The 22,789-nt window shown below is 39.9% G+C and overlaps 1 protein-coding gene across 9 annotated transcripts in view; it reads left to right on the forward strand.

Annotated features, from left to right (window-relative positions):
• The window catches only part of HHAT (hedgehog acyltransferase), a 658,603-nt gene that overhangs the window by 333,473 nt on the left and 302,341 nt on the right, over positions 1–22,789 (forward strand). Inside the window, exon 10 of one of the 9 annotated variants that reach the window (XM_049858617.1) lies at positions 11,817–12,605. The exons of the other annotated variants lie outside the window; for them this stretch is intronic. Coding sequence (XP_049714574.1) covers positions 11,817–12,006 — 190 coding nt within the window. The 3' untranslated portion in view covers positions 12,007–12,605. Of the gene's footprint in view, positions 1–11,816; positions 12,606–22,789 lie in introns of those variants that run through there. 9 annotated transcript variants of the gene reach the window in all.

Below are 22,789 nucleotides of genomic sequence, written 5' to 3' on the forward strand. Positions count from 1 at the left end.
AAGAAGAAAGGGACAAAATCAAACCATTAGCTACACAACTTGAACAGATAGAAAGAGAACACCAAAAGAAGCCCACAACCACCAGAAGAAAGGAAATACTAAACATCAGAGCAGAAATAAGTAAAATAGAGAATAGAAAAACAATAGAAAGAATCAGCAAAACCAAAAGATGGTTCTTTGAAAGGATCAATGAAATCGAGAAGCCACAGGCCAAATTGACGAAAGAAAAACAGGAGAGGACATAAATAACCGAAATAAGAAGTGAAATGGGGACATTACAACAGACCCAACTGAAATAAAAAGGATCATAACAGAGTATTATGAAAAACTATACCCCAACAAATATGAAAACCTAGAGGAAATGGATGAATCTTTAGAAACACACTACCTACCCAAATTAACACAAAATGTAGCTGAAAATCTAAACAGACCCATAGCAAGAGGAGAGATCGAAAAGGTAAAAAAAAAAAAAAAAAAAAAGCCCTGGCCCAGGTGCCTTCACTAGAGAATTCTACCAAACATTCAGGGAAGAGCTTACACCAATACTATTCAAACTATTTCAGAACACAGAAAGGAGGTGATACATCCAAATTCATTCTATGAAGCTAGCATAACCCCGCCACCAAAACCAGGGAAGGACACCCCCCCTCCAAAAAAAAATTATGGACCAATATTTCTCATGAGTATAGATGCAAAAATTCTAAACAAAATTCTAGCCAGTAGAATCCAGCATCATATCAAAAAAAAATAATACACCATGACCAAGTACAATTCATACCAGTTATGCAAGAATGGTTCAACATTGGAAAATCAATCAAAATAATCAACAACATACATAAAAGGAAAACAAATAATTACATGATTATCTCAATCGATGCAGAAAAGGCATTCGACAAAGTCCAACACCCATTCCTGATAAAAACTCTCAATAAAATAGGTATAGAAGGGAAATTTCTCAACATGATAGAGGGCATCTATGCAAAATCAACAGCCAACATCATTCTTAATGGATAGAGGCTGAAAACATCCTCCTTGAGAACAGCAACAAGACAAAGACGCCCTTTGTCACACCTCCTATTTAACATTGTGCTGGAAGTCCTAGCTAGAGCAATAAGGCAAGACGCAGAAATAAAGGGCATCAAGATTGGTAATGAAGAAGATAAGCTGTCCCTATTTGGAGATGATATGATCCTATACATAGAAAACCCAAAAGATGCCATGAGAAAACTACTGGAACTAATAATAGAAAGATTCAGCAGATAGCAGGATACAAGATAAAAATACAAAAATTAGTTTGATTCCTATACACCAATAAAGAGAACAGTGAAAAGGAAATCAGGAAAACAATACTGTTAATAATAAATAGCCCCTAAAAAAATAAAATAGGAATAAATCTAACCAGGGATGTAAAAGACCTATACAAAGAAAACTGCAAAACACTTCTTTAAGAAACCAAAAGAGATATACAGAAATGGAAAAACATTCCATGCTTATTGGTAGGAGACTCAACATTGTGAAAATGACAATTCTACCCAAAGCGATTTACAAATACAATGCAATCCCGATCCAAATACCAACAGCATTCTTTAAAGAGATGGAAAAACTAATCATTAACTTTATATGGAAAGGGAAGAAGCCCCGGATAAGTGAAGCACTGTTGAAGAAGAAGAATAAAGTAGGAGGACTGGCACTAACTGATCTCAGAACCTGCTATACAGCTACGGTGGTCATAACAACCTGCTACTGGTACAACAACAGATACATTGACCAATGGAACAGAATTGAGAACCCAGATGTAAATCCATCCACCTATGGTCACCCAGTCTTCGACAAGGGCCCAAAGTCAATCAAATGGGGAAAAGGTAGTCTTTTTAACAACTGGTGCTGGCAAACTGGGTGTCTATCTACAAAAAAATGAAACAGGACCCATACCTCACACCATATACAAAAACTAATTTGAAATGGATCAACGACCTAAATATAAAGCCAAAAACTATGAATTTCATAGAAGAAAAAATAGGATCACGCCTGGAGACCCTAATACACGGCATTCACAGGGTACAAATCACAACCAACAACAGACAAACTCCAGAAGAAAAGCTAGATAACTGGGATCTTCTAAAAATTAAACATGTATGCTCATCAAAAGACTTAACCAAAGAGTAAAAAGAGAACCTACAGACCGGAAAAAAGGTTTTGGCTATTACAAATCAGACAAATTCTAATCTCTAAAATCTATAAGAAAATCCAACACCCCTACAATGAAATGACAAATAATCCAATTAAAAAATGGGCAAAGGAAATGTAGAGGTTCTTCACCAAAGACGACACTCAAGCAGCCAACAGACACATGATGAAATGGTCACAATAACGAGCCATTAGAAAAATGCAAATCAAAACCACAATGAGATACCATCTCACCCTGGCATTACTAGCACAAAAAAAAAAAAAACAGGAAATAAATGTTGGAGTGGCTCTGGGGATATTGGAACGCTTATGCACTGCTGGTGGGAATGCAAAATGGTACAACCATTTTGGAAAATGATATGACACTTCCTTAGAAAGCTGGACATAGAAATACCATATGATCCAGCAGTCCCACTCCTAGGAATAGATCCTAGAAAAATAAGAGCCGTCACATGAATAGACATATGCATACATGTTCATTGCAGCATTGTTCACAATAGCAAAAAGATAGAAACAATCTAGATGCCCATCAACAGATGAATGGATAAACAAACTGATGCATGCATGCGAGAGAGTATTATGCAACGCTAAAGAACATCGATGAATCTGTGAAGCATCTCATAACATGGATGAATCTGGAGGGCATTTTGCTGAGTGAATAAGTCAATCAATCACAAAAGGGGAAATATTGTATAAGACCACTACTGTAATAACTCACGAAAAGGTTTACACACAAAAAGAAACAATCTTTGATGGTTATGAGGAAGGGGAGGGGTGGGAATGGAAAAACACTAAATAGATAATAGATAAGTGGTATCTTTGGTGAAGGGTAAGACAGTACTCATTACTGGGGAAGCCAGCACAACTTGTCCAAGGCAAGGTCATGGAAGCTTCATAGACACATCCAAACTCCCTGAGAAACCAAATTGCTGGGCTGAGGGCTGCGGGGACCATGGTCTTGGGGGAGCATCTAGTTCAACTGGCATAACACAGTTTGTAAAGAAAATGTTCCACATTCTACTTTGGTGAGTAGCGTCTAGGGTCTTAAAAGCCTGTGAAAGGCCCTCTAAGATACTCCACTGGTCTCACCCCTCCGGGGGGCAAGAAAAATGAAGAAACCTAAAGATATAAGAGAAAGATTAGTCCAAAGGGGTAAGGTACCACATCTACCACGGATTCCATCAGACTGAGTCCAGTGAAATTAGATGGTGCCCGACTACCACCACTGACTGCTCTGACAGGGATCACAATAAAGGGTCCCGGACAGAGTTAGAGAAAAATATAGAACAAAATTCTTACTCAGAAAGAAAGACCAGACTTGCTGGCTTGACAGAGACTGAAGAGACCTGGAGAGTATGGTCCCCAGACACCCTTTCAGCTTAATAATGAAGTTACTCCTGGATTTCACTCTTCAGCCAAAGACTGGACAAGCCCATAAAAGAAAAGGAAACTAAAGGGGCACACCAGCCCAGGGGCAAGGACAAGAAGGCAGGAGGGGACAGGAAAGCTGGTAATAGGGAACCCGAGTTTGAGAAGGGAGAATGTTCACGTGTCTTGGGGTTTTTAACCAGTGTCACAAAACAATATGTGTACTGTTTAATGAGAAACTAGTTTGTTCTGTAAACCTTCACCTAAAGTACAATAAAAAAACAAGATTCAAAAAAAAAAAATTTTTTTTTGTATTAATATGTAGCCAAGCCTGTCTAAATTTTTCACTTAGATAATGGAATTAACATTGTGAAGGAATGAAACTTAGATAATGGAATTAACATTGTGAAGGAATGAAACTTTCTACAGAAAGTGAACAGTGTAGCCTATTAATAAGTATGCCGGATCGAAGGATCTGTTGCAGGGAATATTATCACTGATCTGTTACTACTAATGATACCAAAGTTTCCAATGATGTACAGTTTTTTATTAATTAGGACAGATTTATTTGCATATTGGTATCCTTTCTGGAATGTGAAAAACGTGTGCCAGTCGAATGAAAGAGCTGGGAAGACAGCTTCCTCAGCAGTCTCCAGGGGAAATGTGGTGCAGTGAGCCAGTGCACTGGTTTACTTCTCCATCATTTGTTTTTTTTTGCGGGGGGGGGGGGGTGGGGGCTTGTCAAAATCCAGGTGTATTCATGGGAATATGTTTCCCCTTCAAACATGAATGTGTGCAGCCTTGGAATCTTGAAGATAGTTCCAAATGTTGTTCAGCATTTAAGATCAAGTTGTGTTGCAATGAAGAGACATCTTGTTAAGCTAATGTGCTTTCCATGGAACACTGAAGGTCTCAGGCTGTGAGGCACAGGGTCCGCTTGCTGTGCAGCAGAAGCTTGGTAGGGTTTATTGAGTCTTGTGTGGACTTTGCTTCCTAAGTATAGAGGGCATTGTTCTGTATCCTAGCTATATAGTACCTTTTGAATACCCTTCCATCTTGTGGGGGTAATTTCTAGCATTGTGAACTCTGCCTCCTCAAAAAAAAAAAGTAAAGCCAAAAGGTCACTTTTTGAGACCTGCTCACAGCTCATGCTTGAATGTGTCCCAGACCCTGCCACTTGGATGCATCAAAGGGGTGATTTGGATTCAGAATAGAGTCACAGGAAGAAGAGGGCATACAGCAGAACTGTTTCTGGCAGCAGGCACAGGGATTCCCAGCATCTGTGATGTGAGTGCCGGTGCTGCTAACGTGATGCCGGTGGTAGGGTCTACTGGGGCAGCCTCATGGAGTAATTTCCTCCTAGCCTGATTTGCTGGTCTGCCCAGATACTCTGTCCTTTCATAAATTCCCTTTTTGTTTAAATTAGCTAGAAGAGGTTCAGTTGTTTGCAACTAAAACTCTGAATGAATGACCTAAGTGAGCAAATGTGTGTGTGCTTGCATGTGTGTGTATGTGTGTGCACGTGGTGTGCATATGCATGTGTGTGTGCGTGTATGTGCGTGCATGCGTGTGTATGTGTGTATGCATGTGTGTGTGTGCTTGTGTGCATGTGTGTGTGAGTGTGTGTGTGTATGTGTGTGCATGTGTGTGTGTGTGTACATCAAGCAGGAATTTGCTGTGCTCTCCTGGCAACTCAGTGCTGAAGAGAGAACATGAATCCAGAGGTAACTGAACAAAGCTTAATCCTTTCACTTATTCTGCCAATTTGGGCGTTTCTGCTAAAGTGCAGGGTATTCAAGCCCCAAAAACCTCATATGATGTAAAATTGCACACCAAAAATAACAGGACTTATGGAAAAAACAGTTGGGGGAGATCACTCAAGACATGCAGTTCTGTTCAGAGCAAGCACTAAGAAACAGAAGAACAGTTCCGATTAAAATATTAGCACAATTGAAAACTTGTCAGATTCTTAGGAAATAAATATTTTGGTAAATATCAGTCTGTAAAGGGAACTTGAAGAAAGCGGCTGAGAGGAGGGCTCAAGGCTGCTGAGTTATGGAGACAAGGGCAGAGGGAGGTGGAGAAGCACTTGAATGCTTTGAACAAACTTGAGCACTGCCTGACATCAGTGACACCACGTCCTTGTTTTATATTGTTCTTGCATACAAGCAAGAAGCCCTGCTGGCACAGTGGTTAAGTGCTCAGCTGCTAACTGAAAGGTCAGTGGTTTGAACCCACCAGCTACTCTGCAGGAGAAGGATGTGGCAGGCTGTGTCTGTAAAGATGACAGCCTTGGAAACTTTATGGGGCAGTTGTACTCTGTCCTGTAGGGTTGCTATGTGTCGGAATTGCTTTGACAGCAACGGGTTTGGTATGGGTTTTTATGCAAGTGTGTGGAAGAGCTGTGTTCTATGTGCTTCTGAGGCAGAGCATGTGGCTCAACTAAGCTCATAGGAAAAGGGGCAGGATGAGTAGGTGTCTGGTAGCAATGTCCTCAGCTCTGTTAGTTTACTTCATGCTCAGCTGCTTTTATTTGGGGTCAAAATATTAACATGCTAAGAAAACATACATAAAATCCAGTACAACTTCTGTTTTGCAAGAACATCGGTTTCCTATTTACCACTTACGTATGAACTATGGTAATTAAAAAAGTGTGTGTTATAGTACATCAATCTGTATTTGAAAGTGTTCTGTTAGCCCAGGGAGATGGAGGACCCTGGCCTGTAAATAAAGGATCCTCAGCATTGTTTAAGAGAAAGAGGAACCCAAGTAGAGGGCTAGACTCTCTTACTGCTATAGACTACAGAAAGGCCAGATGACGTGGAGCTGCCATGACTAGGAATTCACTTGATAGCAACTGGCTTTAGGTGCCTTGGAAGAAATGCCTGGTGATCTACTTCTGAAAAATCAGCCATTGAAAACCCTATGGAGCACAGTTCTACTCTGACACACATGGGGTCACCATGAGTTGGAGTCATCTGGACAACTGATTTTTAGAGGCAGGGGCTGTGGAGTCAAACCGCTGGGTTTGCGTCCTAATGCTACCACATACTAGGTCGGAACCTTGGCTTTTTCATTTGTAAAATGGAGATAATAATGATACTATCTTAAATTTGTTAATGCATGTAAAATACTGAGTTCCATAAGTGATGGCTTTCGTGTTGTCGTTGTTAATCTCTCATCTATCAGTTGACAGTACCATCTTCTTCAAGGATAGGAGATAAAACCAGTGTGAGAACAGCTCTCCCAGGGTCTAACACATAGTAGGCACTCACTACCCATCGCAGAGTTTGGACCTAATGAGAAATAGCCACATGACTGCAACTAACACTCTTCCTTTCCTCTACTCCTTCCTGTCAAAGATGGGCAGGTTCAGAGCACATGCCAGACTGACAGGCAGTGAATCCTGATGCTTTGGAGTAACACGGGATCCCAAGGGAAGGTCACACCTTCTCAGACCTTCAAAACTGATCCTGAGCAGAAAGAATGGGCAATTAGCATCCAGCCTGGTTTCAGCTGTGACCAGACCACTTAAAATAAAAGCACTTTAGAATCTGAAAGCCCACAGCAAATTGAAAGGTTATTTGCAGGCAGTACGTTTTTTGTAGAGTGGCATTTGTGTGTGTTTATTAATACACTGAATCTATTTTGGTGAAATCCATTTTCGAAATAAAATGGATAATTATTATTGAACCTTTTAATCATTTTTTAAGCAAAATAATGAACTTGAAAGCATTTGGCTGAGGACGTGCATCCGATTACACAAGGCAGGTGGTTTTATGGGAATGAGATGCGAATACGTGTTATTTTTCTCCGCTCTCCTGGGGAGAGGCGCCTTACTTTATTTCTGGTTTCTGAGACATTTTTTGCTTTCGTCTGCTATTGTAGGGGCCCCAGATTCTAGTCCCGGCTTTTCCATTTGCCTCATGCCTTGGAAAAGTCACTTTGCCTTTCTGGGCATCAGCCACCCTTCTGTATAACAGTTTGTAATTTTTTTTTATATATACTTTACTGTGTTTTTGGTAAAAGTTTACACAGCAAGTTAGGTTCCCATTTGACAATTTCTGTACAGTTTGTTCAGTGACATTATTTACATTTTTCACAATGTGTCAATATTTTCTTTAATTGCGTTCTTGTTGCATTTCTAGTGCTCCAGTTTCCCTGCTGCCCTATCTTCTCACTGCTGCTTTCGACTAATTGCTGACCTTGGTCTCATATAGATGGATTTTTAATGGAGCACCATAATCCAACCAAAACCTGTTGCCATCAAGTCGATTCTGACTCATAGCAGCCGTATAGGACAGAGAAGAACTACCCCATAGGATTTCCAAGGCTGTAATCTTTGCAGAAGCAGACTGCCACATCTTTCTCCCACAGAGCAGCCACTGGATTTCAACTGCCAACCTTTTGGTTAGCAGCCTAGTACTTAACCACTGCACCACTAGGCTCCTCAATGGAGCACCATACTTACAGGTAATATCCTTTATTTTACATGCGCATCTGTTATTTTGCTAAAGGGTGATCTCAGAGGGTAGTTTCGGTTCAGTTTAAAGAATATGTCAGGGCGGTAGTCTCAGTAAGTCCTCTAGTCTCAACTAGCCCGGTAAGTCCGGATGTTTTAAGAATTTGAGCTCTGTTATGTGTTTTCTTCCCTTTCGCTCAGGGTCCATCTATTGTGACCCTGATCAGAATGGGCACCATCTAGTTCTTCTGGTCACAGAGTAGATGAGGCCGTGGCTCATGTAACCTGTTAGCCCTGTAGAATATTTTCTTCTCTGAGACTTTGGTTTCCTTCTTTCTGTTTTGCTCCTGATGAGTAGAGACCAACAGTTGTGTCTTAGATGGCTGCTTGTGAGCTTTTAAGACCCCAGATGCTACTCATCTCACTAGGATGCAAAACATGAACCCTGTGAAATATTTTATGCCAATTGTTTGAGTTGTCCCATGAGACTAAGGTCCTGAGCTTCAAACCTAGAAAACCAGTCTCGAAAGGTGTTTAGTTATGTCTTAGAGGTATCTGTAATTGTGTCCTCTATGAATATATATGTGTGTACCCATAACCCATAACACCTTATGATTTAAAAGGTCTCTTCTAACCCAACTTGGGTGGGTTGGGTTTCTAGCTCTGTCTGCAGCCAGGATTCTGTGACTTGACAGAAGTGGACAGTTTCCTCTAAGCACTTGAGGAATCCAAGAACTCTGGTCTTCTCAGGGTTCTATACTAGAGATTAGTATACTGGATTTTATGTTTCAGCAGCTTGTGCAGAGCTCCTGCTGTAAGCAGAGCACCGTTAAGCCCAAGGAGAGGACAGAAAACAAGCAACTCCATAATTTCTCTGTGGCCTAGTTGGAGAGCGAAGACAAACACTATGACATAATGAGAAAGAGTAAGCAAGTTAGAAGTGCTCTTGTTCTAACTTGTTCTGGAATGTGGAGGGAAAATAATTGTTCTAGAATATAGGGGGAAGAAAGAGTCCTAGTGACAATTCTAGAGAATATGGCAACTTCTTAAGGACAATACTGTATAATTGAATAATGAAACTTGGATTCATATTCAATTTGTTAAACCAAATCTGGAGTATTCATTTTATTTCCATCCTGTTTTTTGAATTATGGTTGGTTGGGCCTTTCTTTCTCACAGGTTTATGAATGCCTTAGAGGCCTCTCTGTATTCATGTTTGAAAACCCCATGGCATCTAGTACAGCACTTTGTTCAATATGAATGTCTCAAATGATGGAACACCCCTGATCCTCACATTTTGGCCCTATCACTTCTCATTGACACCTGAATTTGGACATGACTATAATTGGGCCAACTTTTTTTTTTTTTTTATAGTTGGGCCAGATGGTGGTGAATGGCAAAGAGAAGCTTTCCTCTCTTCTTGGTAGCTTTCCTATTTTAGCAGTGTGGGTACTACCAACCTCTTGGGAAGATAGCATCTTTGATGATGCTTGACTCCAGGGAGGTGGGGGTGATTGAAAGAATAGTGTCACTATTAGAGGCTGCTGTTTGGCTTATGTTTGGAGATGGTCTTTCCTATGTTTAAATATGTTCGTAATTTCCTCTGAGATTGAAGAGGCGGGGGAGAAGAGGAATGAGGAACTTGTTCCTGTCTCTCAATCCATAGACTCAGTGGGGGAATTGTGACTGTCAGGCTGTGGATAAAGTGGAAAAACATCTTTCCACACATGCTGGCTGCCACAGCACTGGGCTGGCTCATTATGCCTTTATTTGCTGAATGCTCTCCTAGGTACTCTTCTTGGTATTGCTGAGCAGGCGCCTATGGTCGCAGAGTGATATTCGACTCCTTCCTGGCTCTGAGGGCTCAGGTGGAGCCTGATGCTTCTCCTTTCAGACTTCTCTCTGTGTCAGTGCACTGGAAGTCTGGTAGAAGCATGCACTTGTGTTACACTTAACTTTGGCTATCCGAGGGTGGGGGTGATGATTGTTCACACCACATGGAGCAGAGATATATACATCTTTCATAGAGCTTCATTGTATTTTATTTATCTCTATTTTCTTTATATATTCTTTTGTAAAACAATTCTTCCCTTTCCTCCAGCACCTCACACAGATCCTCCCGTGCATAGAAGCAATCATAGACTTCCCAGAGAAAGCCCAGATACACGGGGGTATAGACTTACTGAAGAACAGCCCTGGTGGTGCAGTGGTTAAGTGCTTTCAGTTAAGTGCTCTGCTGCTAACTAAAAGCTTGGTGGTTCGAACCCTCCAGATGCTCCATGGGATAAAGATGCTTCTGTAAAGATAACAGCCTTGGAAACCCGGTGGGGCAGTTCTACTCTGTCCTGTCGGGTCGCTGTGAGTCAGAATCTACTCGAAGGCAATGGTTTTTTTGTTTGTTTTGTTTAGACTTACTGATCATATCAGTGCTAAGATACTCATGGAATGGTGCCTCCTATGTCTACCTTTCTGGCTGTCTACAAGAACTCACTAGATTGGATGAATCTCTCTTTGCTTTCCATGGACAAACTACTAGTAGGATAGACTCTTGGAAGTCATCCTTTGATAAGAGGTTGGCTTTGCATCTGGGGTGGTGGATGGAGCACTGGGGTTATAGGGACTGGCGTCAGCCCCTCTGCCACCTGGCTCTGTGAACATGCCTGTGCCACAGCTCTCCAGTTTCCTCATCTGTCAAATGGAAGAAGGTGCCCTCACAAGTTTTGTGAAGATTAGGTTAACAAGATATGTGGAAGCACTCAGTCTCATGGTACAGTATTGTAAAGCTGGTTATTGGCCTGTTGCCCTAATCCACTGTGTTGTAATACTGCGGGCCAGAGGTATTTTCCAAGGTAGAAAAAAATTATGTCTCGTTTTTAAGGATGTAAGAGAAGCATAATAGCTATTTAAAAAAAAAAAAAAAAAGAATCAGAGTTGACAATTCTGTGGACATTGGCTGGAAGCCTTGGGATTGGGAGAGGGAGAATGCTAGGAGAGGAAATGCCAGTCAGCTTGGTATATAAATAGCCTGTCACAACCTCAGAAGCTGGATTCTCTGAGGAAGAAAACGAGTGAGATATATATATATATATATATATATATATATATATATATATATATATATATACACCAAACCAAACCTGTTGGCAGTTTGAATCCACCAGCCACTCTGTAGAAACCCTATGAAGCAGTTCTCCTCTGTCCTATAGGTCGCTATGAGTTGGAATCAACTTGACGGCAATGGGTGTGTGTGTATATGTATGTGTGTATATATATATATATATACACACACCCACACATACATACATACATAGAAGAGATACATAGAGAAAGAGAGAGAGATTTAAGAGATTTATTTCAGGGAAATGGCTCATGCAGTTGTAGAGGCTGGCAAGTGCCAAATCTATGGGTCACATGTTAGGCTGAAGGCTTCTCCTGACTCATGAGGTTGCAGGATCTGATACACTCAAAATCAGCAGGTCAGATGACGAGTTGGATGCAGAATCCAGAAAGGGAGAGCTTTGCCAGAACATCTATATATATTGGATGCAGGCCAGACCCCCAAGAAGACTCTCCTTTCAACTGATTGGCTGCTCACATCAGATCACAAAATGGAGAATGATTACGTAATACCTGCCAAACCACTGAGAATCATGGTCTAGCCAAGTTAACAAATAACCCTAACCATCACAGAGCTACTTTGAGGAACTCTTTTGATGAGTTTTGTGTCCCTTCTTATGCTATATCTGCTTGGGAAATATAGCAAACATTTGATTGAATTTTTTTTTTTTTTTTTTTGCAGTGAGGAAGACTCCCTTGTGTATAGCATACCAAAGGATATATTTCCAATGGCCAAAAACAACAACACTTTCTCTCACACACACACAGAAGAAAAAGCAAACATACAATATAAACAATATTCCAAGCAAAGCCAACAACAGAAAGCATGCAAACATGCTAAAAGCCTCACAATCAGTAGCATGACCCCCTGAGTTCTTAATTACAGAGCTGGCAGAGTATCTTGGGAGTGCTCATCCTTTATCCTGGAAATGACACAGCTCTCAGACAGCTCCCTAACTAACAGAGCTCTCTGGAAGGGCTTGGGGTGTATGCATACTAGTGTCCTAATGACCAAGTTGTTTGTCTCTCCTGATGTGGTGGAATTCCTTTTTAAAATGTTTTCTTCTTTTAATTGGAGAAAACACTTTTAGAACCTTTGAAAGTACCTATTCATTGAAACTACAGCTATAAATATACAAATAACTATATGAGTATTCTGTAATATTTGTGTAAACTTAGTCCATTTCATAGGCTGTATCTCCTCACCCACCCACCTACCCACCTAGTCCAGAGTCTCTTACTCCTGTTGTTTTCAGGTGAGTCACAGGTATTCACAGAATTTTGAGGATGAGTTTCAAAGCATCTTTTTGGTGATCTTTCAACAGTCTCTTTGATTAAAAAAATAGAATGTCACTTGCACAGCTGATTATTGTAATTGCTTTTATTAAGTTGTATACCTATAAAAAGTTGAATTGGCAAAAGTTGTGTGATACATATATTTACAACAATGACCAAAAAAAAAAAAAAAAAAAAGAAATAGCTGCTGAGGCTGCTTATGTACAGCCAAAAACCTCCTGGGATTTGGTTCCTTGGTTTGGAGGTTTAGGGTCATCGTTTCATGGGACATCCAGTTAATTGGTCTAATTTTGTGTTTAGTGCTTCTGTTCTACCTCCTAGTTGGTTGTGTAGTGCCTGCGTCTTAAAAGCTTACAAGCACCCATCTAAGGCACAACAATTGGTCTCTATTCTCCTGGAGCAACAAAGGAAGGAGAGTCAGGAATAGGAGAACAGTGAATGTGTGGCTAATTGGCTCCATGAACAACTACCTTCTTTCCCATGAGACCAGAAGAACTAGATAGTACCTGGCTACCATTACTGAACATTTTGAACAAAGATTCTGTAGAAGAATCCTGATCAAAAGGGGGAAAATGTAGAATGGAATTTCAAATGCTCATGGATTTCAGACTTTATGGAGCCACAGAGGCTAGAAGAACCCTTGAAACTGAGGGCCTGAGAAAATCTTTAAACCTTAAGCCAAAAATATCCCTTAAGTCCTCTTAAAACCAAATAATAGTTTAGCTTAACTATTAAAAAATATCTGCCGGGCGGGGCCGAGATGGCGGTCTAGGTAGACTCTACCTCGGATCCCTCTTGCAACAAAGACTCGGAAAAACAAGTGAATCGATCACATACATACCAATCTACAAACCCTGAACAACAAACACAGATTTAGAGACGGAGAACGAACAAATACGGGGAAGCAGCGATTGTTTTCAGAGCCTGGAGCCAGCATACCAGTCAGGCGGCTTCATTAACATCCGAATTGCCTGAGCCAGAGGGAGAATCCTAATCCACTCTTTCGGCCTGAGAGAAGGAACAACAACAACAATTAAAAAAAAAAAAAAAAACCCAGGGACCAAAAATCCACCCCTAATTGGACTAAAAACACAGAACCAGCTACAGCCAAGCATATACGATCCAAACCTCAGACTTTCATCCTTACAGGGAACAAGGTGGCAGTTATAATCCAAAGGCAATTCTGATAGGGATCTGACTGCATTTTTTTTCTAGCGGATTTTCTGGAGAAACTAGTTTCCCAGGGATGGCTCGGAGACAGTAGTCCATATCAAACCACATAAAGAAGCAGACCATGACAGCTTCTACAACCCCCCAAACAAAAGAATCAAAATCTTTCCCAAATGAAGATACAATCCTGGAATTATCAGGTACAGAATATAAAAAACTAATTTATAGAATGCTTCAAGACATCAGAAATGAAATAAGGCAAACTGCAGAAAAAGCCAAGGAACACACTGATAAAACTGTTGAAGAACTCAAAAAGATTATTCAAGAACATAGTGGAAAAATTAATAAGTTGCAAGAATCCATAGAGAGCATGTAGAAATCCAAAAGATTAACAATAAAATTACAGAATTAGACAATGCAATAGGAAGTCAGAGGAGGAGACTCGAGCAATTAGAATGCAGACTGGGACATCTGGAGGACCAGGGAATCAACACCAACATAGCTGAAAAAAAAAATCAGATAAAAGAATTAAAAAAAAATGAAGAAACCCTAAGAATCATGTGGGACTCTATCAAGAAGGATAACTTGCGGGTGATTGGAGTCCCAGAACAGGGAGGGGGGACAGAAAACACAGAGAAAATAGTTGAAGAACTCCTGACACAAAACTTCCCTGACATCATGAAAGATGAAAGGATATCTATCCAAGATGCTCATCGAACCCCATTTAAGATTGATCCAAAAAGAAAAACGCCAAGACTTATTATCATCAAACTCGCCAAAACCAAAGATAAACAGAGAATTCTAAAAGCAGCCAGGGAGAAAAGAAAGGTTTCCTTCAAGGGAGAATCAATAAGTTCAGACTACTCAGCAGAAACCATGCAGGCAAGAAGGGAATGGGACGACATATACAGAGCACTGAAGGAGAAAAACTGCCAGCCAAGGATCATATATCCAGCAAAACTCTCTCTGAAATATGAAGGCGAAATTAAGATATTTACAGATAAACACAAGTTTAGAGAATTTGCAAAAACCAAACCAAAGCTACAAGAAATACTAAAGGATATTGTTTGGTCAGAAAACCAATAATATCAGATACCAGCACAACACAAGGTCACAAAACAGAAAGTCCTGATATCAACTCAAATAGGGAAATCACAAAAACAAACAAATTAAGATTAATTAAAAAAAAAAATACACATAACAGGGAATCATGGAAGTCAATACGTAAAAGATCACAATAATCAAAAAGAGGGACTAAATACAGGAGGCATTGAACTGCCAGATGGAGAGTGATACAAGGCGATATAAAACAAGTTACGTTTTTACTTAGAAAAATAGGGGTAAATAATAAGGTAACCACAAAAAGATATAACAACTCCATAACTCAAGATAAAAGCCAAGAAAAACGTAACGACTCAACAAACATAAAGTCAAACGCTACGAAAATGAGGCTCTCACAATTTACTAAGAAAAACGTCTCAGCACAAAAAAGTATGTGGAAAAATGAAATTGTCAACAACACACATAAAAAGGCATCAAAATGACAGCACTAAAAACTTATTTATCTATAATTACACTGAATGGAAATGGACTAAATGCACCAATAAAGAGACAGAGAGTCACGGACTGGATAAAGAAACACGATCCATCTATATGCTGCCTACGAGAGACACACCTTAGACTTAGAGACACAAACAAACTAAAACTCAAAGGATGGAAAAAAATATATCGAGCAAACAACAAGCAAAAAAGAAGAGGAGTAGCAATATTAATTTCTGACAAAATAGACTTTAGACTTAAATCCACCACAAAGGATAAAGAAGGACACTATATAATGATAAAAGGGACAATTGATCAGGAAGACATAACCATATTAAATATTTATGCACCCAATGACAGGGCTGCAAGATACATAAATCAAATTTTAACAGAATTGAAAAGTGAGGTAGACACCTCCACAATTATAGTAGGAGACTTCAACACACCACTTTCGGAGAAGGACAGGACATCCAGTAAGAAGCTCAATAGAGACACGGAAGATCTACTTACAACAATCAACCAACTTGACCTCATTGACTTACACAGAACTCTCCACCCAACTGCTACAAAGTATACTTTTTTTTCTAGCGCACATGGAACATTCCCTAGAATAGACCACATATTAGGTCATAAAACAAACCTTTGCAGAGTCCAAAACATCGAAATATTACAAAGCATCTTCTCAGACCACAAGGCAATAAAACTAGAAATCAATAATAGAAAAACGAGGGAAAAGAAATCAAATACTTGGAAAATGAACAATACCCTCCTGAAAAAAGACTGGGTTATAGAAGACATCAAGGAAGGAATAAGGAAATTCATAGAATGCAAAGAGAATGAAAATAGTTCCTATCAAAACTCCTGGGTCACAGCAAAAGCAGTGCTCAGAGGCCAATTTATATCGATAAATGCACACATACAAAAAGAAGAAAGAGCCAAAATCAGAGAACTGTCCCTACAACTTGAACAAATAGAAAGTGAGCAACAAAAGAATCCATCAGGCACCAGAAGAAAACAAATAATAAAAATTAGAGCTGAACTAAATGAATTAGAGAACAGAAAAACAATTGAAAGAATTAACAAAGCCAAAAGCTGGTTCTTTGAAAAAATTAAGAAAATTGATAAACCATTGGCTAGACTGACTAAAGAAATACAGGAAAGGAAACAAATAACCCGAATAAGAAACGAGAAGGACCACATCACAACAGAACCAAATGAAATTAAAAGAATCATTTCAGATTATTACGAAAAATTGTACTCTAACAAATTTGAAAACCCAGAAGAAATGGATGAATTCCTGGAAAAACACTACCTACCTAAACTAACACATTCAGAAGTAGAACAACTAAATAGACCCATAACAAAAAAAGAGATTGAAACGGTAGTCAAAAAACTCCTAACAAAAAAAAGCCCTGGCCCGGACGGCTTCACTGCAGAGTTCTACCAAACTTTCAGAGAAGAGTTAACACCACTACTACTGAAGGTATTTCAAAGCATAGAAAATGACGGAATACTACCCAACTCATTCTATGAAGCCACCATCTCCCTGATACCGAAACCAGGTAAAGACATTACCAAAAAAGAAAATTATAGACCTATATCCCTCATGAACATAGATGCAAAAATCCTCAACAAAATTCTAGCCAATAGAATCCAAGAACACATGAAAAAAATAATTCACCATGATCAAGTGGGATTTATACCAGGTATGCAAGGCTGGTTTAATATCAGAAAAACCATTAATGTAATCCATCACATAAATAAAACAAAAGATAAAAACCACATGATCTTATCAATTGATGCAGAAAAGGCATTTGACAAAGTCCAACACCCATTTATGATAAAAACTCTTACCAAAATAGGAATTGAAGGAAAATTCCTCAACATAATAAAGGGCATCTATGCAAAGCCAACAGCCAATATCACTCTAAATGGAGAGAACCTGAAAGCATTTCCCTTGAGAATGGGAACCAGACAAGGATGCTCTTTATCACCGCTCTTATTCAACATCGTACTTGAAGTCCTAGCCAGGGCAATTAGGCTAGACAAAGAAATAAAGGGTATGTGGATTGGCAAGGAGGAAGTAAAGTTATCACTATTTGCAGATGACATGATCTTATACACAGAAAACCCTAAGGAATCCTCCAGAAAACTACTGAAACTAATAGAAGAGTTTGGCAGAGTCTCAGGTTATAAAATAAACATACAAAAATCACTTGGATTCCTCTACATCAACAAAAAGAACACCGAAGAGGAAATAACCAAATCAATACCATTCACAGTAGCCCCCAAGAAGATAAAATACTTAGGAATAAATCTTACCAAGGATGTAAAAGACCTATACAAAAAAAAAACTACAGAGCTCTACTACAAGAAATTCAAAAGGACATACTTAAGTGGAAAAACGTACCTTGCTCATGTATAGGAAGACTTAACATAGTAAAAATATCTATTCTACCAAAAGCCATCTATACATATAACGCACTTCCGATCCAGATTCCAATGTCATATTTTAAGGTGATAGAGAAACAAATCACCAATTTCATATGGAAGGGAAAGAAGCCCCGGATAAGCAAAGCATTACTGAAAAAGAAGAAGAAAGTGGGAGGCCTCACTCTACCTGATTTCAGAAGCTATTATACGGCCACAGTAGTCAAAACAGCCTGGTACTGGTACAACGACAGGCACATAGACCAATGGAACAGAATTGAGAACCCAGATATAAATCCATCCACGTATGAGCAGCTGATATTTGACAAAGGACCAGTGTCAGTTAATTGGGGAAAAGATAGTCTTTTTAACAAATGGTGCTGGCATAACTGGATATCCATTTGCAAAAAAGTGAAACAGGACCCATACCTCACACCATGCACAAAAACTAACTCCAAGTGGATCAAAGACCTAAACATAAAGACTAAAACGATAAAGATCATGGAAGAAAAAATAGGGAGAACCCTTGGAGCCCTAATACAAGGCATAAACAGAATACAAAACATTACCAAAAATGATAAAGAGAAACCCGATAACTGGGAGCTCCTAAAAATCAAACAGCTATGCTCATCTAAAGACTTCACCAAAAGAGTAAAAAGACCACCTACAGACTGGGAAAGAATCAGCTATGACATCTCTGACCAGTGCCTGATCTCTAAAATCTACATGATTGTGTCAAAACTCAACCACAAAAAGACAAACAACCCAATCAAGAAGTGGGCAAAGGATATGAACACACACTTCACTAAAGAAGATATTCAGGCAGCCAACAGATACATGAGAAAATGCTCTCGATCATTAGCCATTAGAGAAATGCAAATTAAAACTACGATGAGATTCCATCTCACACCAACAAGGCTGGCATTAATCCAAAAAACACAAAATAATAAATGTTGGAGAGGCTGCGGAGAGATTGGAACTCTCATACACTGCTGGTGGGAATGTAAAATGGTACAACCACTTTGGAAATCTATCTGGCGTTATCTTAAACAGTTAGAAATAGAACTACCATACAACCCAGAAATCCCACTCCTCGGAATATACCCTAGAGATACAAGAGCCTTCACACAAACAGATATATGCACACCCATGTTTATTGCAGCTCTGTTTACAATAGCAAAAAGCTGGAAGCAACCAAGATGTCCATCAACGGATGAATGGGTAAATAAATTGTGGTATATTCACACAATGGAATACTACACATCGATAAAGAACAGTGACGAATCTGTGAAACATTTCATAACATGGAGGAACCTGGAAGGCATTATGCTGAGCGAAATTAGAGGCAAAAGGACAAATATTGTATAAGACCACTACTGTAAGATCTTGAGAAATAGTAAAAACTGAGAGGAACACATACTTTTGTGGTTACGGGGGGGGAGGGAGGGAGGGAGGGAGAGGGTTTTTTATTGATTAATTAGTAGATAAGAACTGCTTTAAGTGAAGGGAAGGACAACACTCAATGCTTGGAAGGTCAGCTCAATTGGACTGGACCAAAAACAAAGAAGTTTCCAGGATAAAATGAATACTTCAAAGGTCAGTGGAGCAAGGGAGGGGGTCCGGGGACCATGGTTTGAGGGGACTTCTAAGTCAATTGGCAAAATAATTCTATTATGAAAACATTCTGCATCCCACTTTGAGATGTGGCATCTGGGGTCTTAAATGCTAACAAGCGGCCATCTAAGATGCATCAATTGGTCTCAACCCACCTGGAGCAAAGGAAAATGAAGAACACCAAGGTCACAAGACAACTAGGAGTCCAAGAGACAGAAAGAGCCACATGATCCAGAGACCTACATCATCCTGACACCAGAAGAACTACTTGGTGCCCGGCCACAATCGATGACTGCCCTGACAGGGAGCACAACAGAGAACCCCTGAGGGAGCAGGAGATCAGTGGGATGCAGACCCCAAATTCTCATAAAAAGACCATACTTAATGGTCTGACTGAGACTAGAGGAATCCCGGCGGCCATGGTCCCCAGACCTTTCGTTGGCACAGGACGGGAACCATCCCCGAAGACAACTCATCAGACATGAAAGGGACTCCCAGTGGGTGAGAGAGAGATGCTGATGAAGAGTGAGCTAATTATATCAGGTGGACACTTGAGATTGTGATGGCATCTCTTGTCTGGAGGGGGGATGGGAGGATAGAGAGAGAGGGAAGCTGGCAAAATTGTCAGGAAAGGAGAGACTGGAAGGGCTGACTCATTAGGGGGAGAGCAAGTGGGAGTACGGAGTAAGATGTATGTAAACTTATATGTGACAGACTGATTGGATTTGTAAACGATCACTTGAAGCTTAATAAAAGTTAATAAAAATATATATATATGCCTTGAGCATTATGCTTTTTTAAGAACTATCTGTATGGAATCAAATTAACAACAGCAACTGGAAAGATTCAACAGGAACCTTAGGAGACAGTAAGTCTATATTAATGGAGGAGGAACAACTCAGAAAAAGAAGGAGACAGTGGTTGCACAACCCAAAGAATGTGATCAGTGTCACTGAATTGCACACGTAGAAACTGTTGAAGTGGTATGTTTTGCTGGGACATTCTCAACAACAACAAAATAAATAAAATTAAAAAAAAAAAAAAAAGAACGTCCCTAGTTCTCTATAGTTTCTCACCAAGGATTCTAGCTGTTTTCATATATGGTCAGTGCAGTTGGATGTCCTGGGTTGTGCAGACATTTAAGTGCTCGACTACTAGCTGAAACGCTGTTGGTTCGAACCCACTCAGAGGTGCTTTGGAAGACAGGTCTGGTGATCTGCTTCCAAAAGGTCACAGCCTTGAAAACCCTTGGAGCAGTTCTACTATGACACACATGGGGTCACCATGAATTGGAATCGATTTGATGACAACTAACAGTGACAATAACAGTACAGTTAGGCTGGGTTCAGCACCATATTACTGCTGGTGGACTGGGGGCTTTTCAGTATCTCCCTGTGAGTGATTGTGATGGTTAATTTTATGTGTCAGCTTGGCTAGGCTAAGGTACCCAGTTGTTTGTTCAAATAGTGGGCTAGATGTTGCTGTGAAGGTATTTTGTAGATGAGATTAACATTTGCTATCAGTTGCTTCTAAGTAAAGGAAAGCACCCTCAGGATTGTGGGTGAGCCTCATCCAATCAGTTGAATGTTTTAAGAGCAAAAACTAAGGTTTCTGAGAGAAGTAACTCTGTCTTAGGGCTGTAATATAGAAATCATTGTTGAATTTTCAGCCTGATGGCCTGTCCTATGAATTTCAGACTCAAGACTGTAACATCAACTCTTTCCTGAGCTTCTATGTCGATGGACTGCCCTACAGATATCCAACTCACCAGCCTCCACAACTGCATGAACCAACCCTTTAAAATCAAGGAGTCTTAATTGCTATCTTTCTCTCTCTCTCAGTATATATACACATACACATACGCACGTACGTAAAACCATTGCCTAACTCATAGTGACTCTATAGGACATAGTAGAACTGTCCCATAGGGTTTCTTAGGCTGTTATTTTTGTGGGAGCAGATGACCAGGTCTTTCTCCTATGGAGTAGTTGGTGGGTTCCAACTGCCGACCTTTAGGTTATCTTCATATTAGCAGCTGAGCGTTTTACCACTGCACCACCAAGGTTCCATATATATATATATATATATATATATATATATATGAAAAAGGACAACTCACCCACCCCACTGTACCTGGGTTCTCCAGAAAAAAAAAAAAAATATATATATATATATATATATATATATATATGTGTGTGTGTGCACATATACATACATGCATACCAAAACCAAGACAAACTCCTTGCCACTGAGTTGATTCCAACTCATAGCGACCTTATAGGACAGAGTAGAACTTAGGGTTTCCAAGGAACGGCTGTTAGAGTCGAACTGCCAACTCGTTGATTAGCAGTCTTAGCTCTTAACCACTGCACCACCAGGGCTCCTAGATGCCAGTAGCACTCCCCAGTTGTGACAATCCAAAATGTTTCTACTTAGTGCCAAATGTCCCATGGGTGGGTGGGGGGATTTCCCTTGTTTAAAAACCACTGCTACAGAAAATCCCTTGTTTGTCTTTGAACTACACATAATAAAAAAAAAAAAAATGGAGGATGTGAAAAAGGTGGAGGCAGGATTTCAAGTTTCAAATGATATCTGTCTATGGCTGCTAATGCAGCCTTGCCCAACTACCCACTATACAGCCTAGAAAACATTGAAAATGATAAAGTCAACACTGAAAAGTAGTACTGGAATTCACCTTGCTGTCAGATCAGTGAGAAATTTTCTGTACCACAGCATGTAGAACTAAACTAAAAAATAAAACTGGTGGTCTGTTCATATTGTGCAAAGCCCCTTGGCTCCTCCCCTGTTTTCTGTGCTCCCAGTTCAGAAACATGGTCTGTTCCAAATAGAAAAATGAACTGCCTTGTCCTTGTTACATGGTTGTTGTATTTTGTCCCAACACAATTGTTGTATTCCTCTTCCTTCATAAGCACCCCTCCTTCTGGATCAATTTGGAGATTCCAACAATGAGAAAACAAGCAGACAGGAAGTGGGGAACGTGGGGTTGGACTGCCAGTGATGCAGTCTATCCTAGAGGTGTGGTCTGCCCAAGTCAACTGCTGTAGGTACAGAAAGCGCCAGGAAATGTCATCTTAATGAGCCAAGTAGGTTAATTGATCAGACAAGCAAATGCCGAGGGTAGAAGAATATGCCCCTGAGACACAAAGAACCATACCAGAGAATATGCGTTAGAAACTGGAAATTGGATTGCATGCTGGTGCATATTTTGTTCTTCATGTGTACTGCTGAGAAGGAAATTTGACCATTGCTTAAGAAGACAGAGAACAAAGCGAACAACAGCTTTGAGAAACTAGTCATTTGAAATTCTCGACAACTTCAAACTTTTCTCTGTTTATCATAATGTTGCTTATCCATCCAGTTGTGAAGATTTTCGTTTTATGTTGAGGTGTAATCCATACCGAAGCCTATAGCTTTTGATCTTCATCAGTAAGTGCTTCAAGTCCTCTTGGCTTTCAGCAAGCAAGGCTGTGTCGTCTGCATATTGCAGGTTGTTAATGAGCCTTTTTCCAATCCTGATATCCCATTCTTCTTCATATAGTCCAGCTTCCTGGAATATTTGCTCAGCATACAGATTGAGTAAGTATG

Source organism: Elephas maximus, chromosome 18, assembly GCF_024166365.1.
Source record: "Elephas maximus indicus isolate mEleMax1 chromosome 18, mEleMax1 primary haplotype, whole genome shotgun sequence".
Lineage (NCBI taxonomy): Eukaryota > Metazoa > Chordata > Mammalia > Proboscidea > Elephantidae > Elephas > Elephas maximus.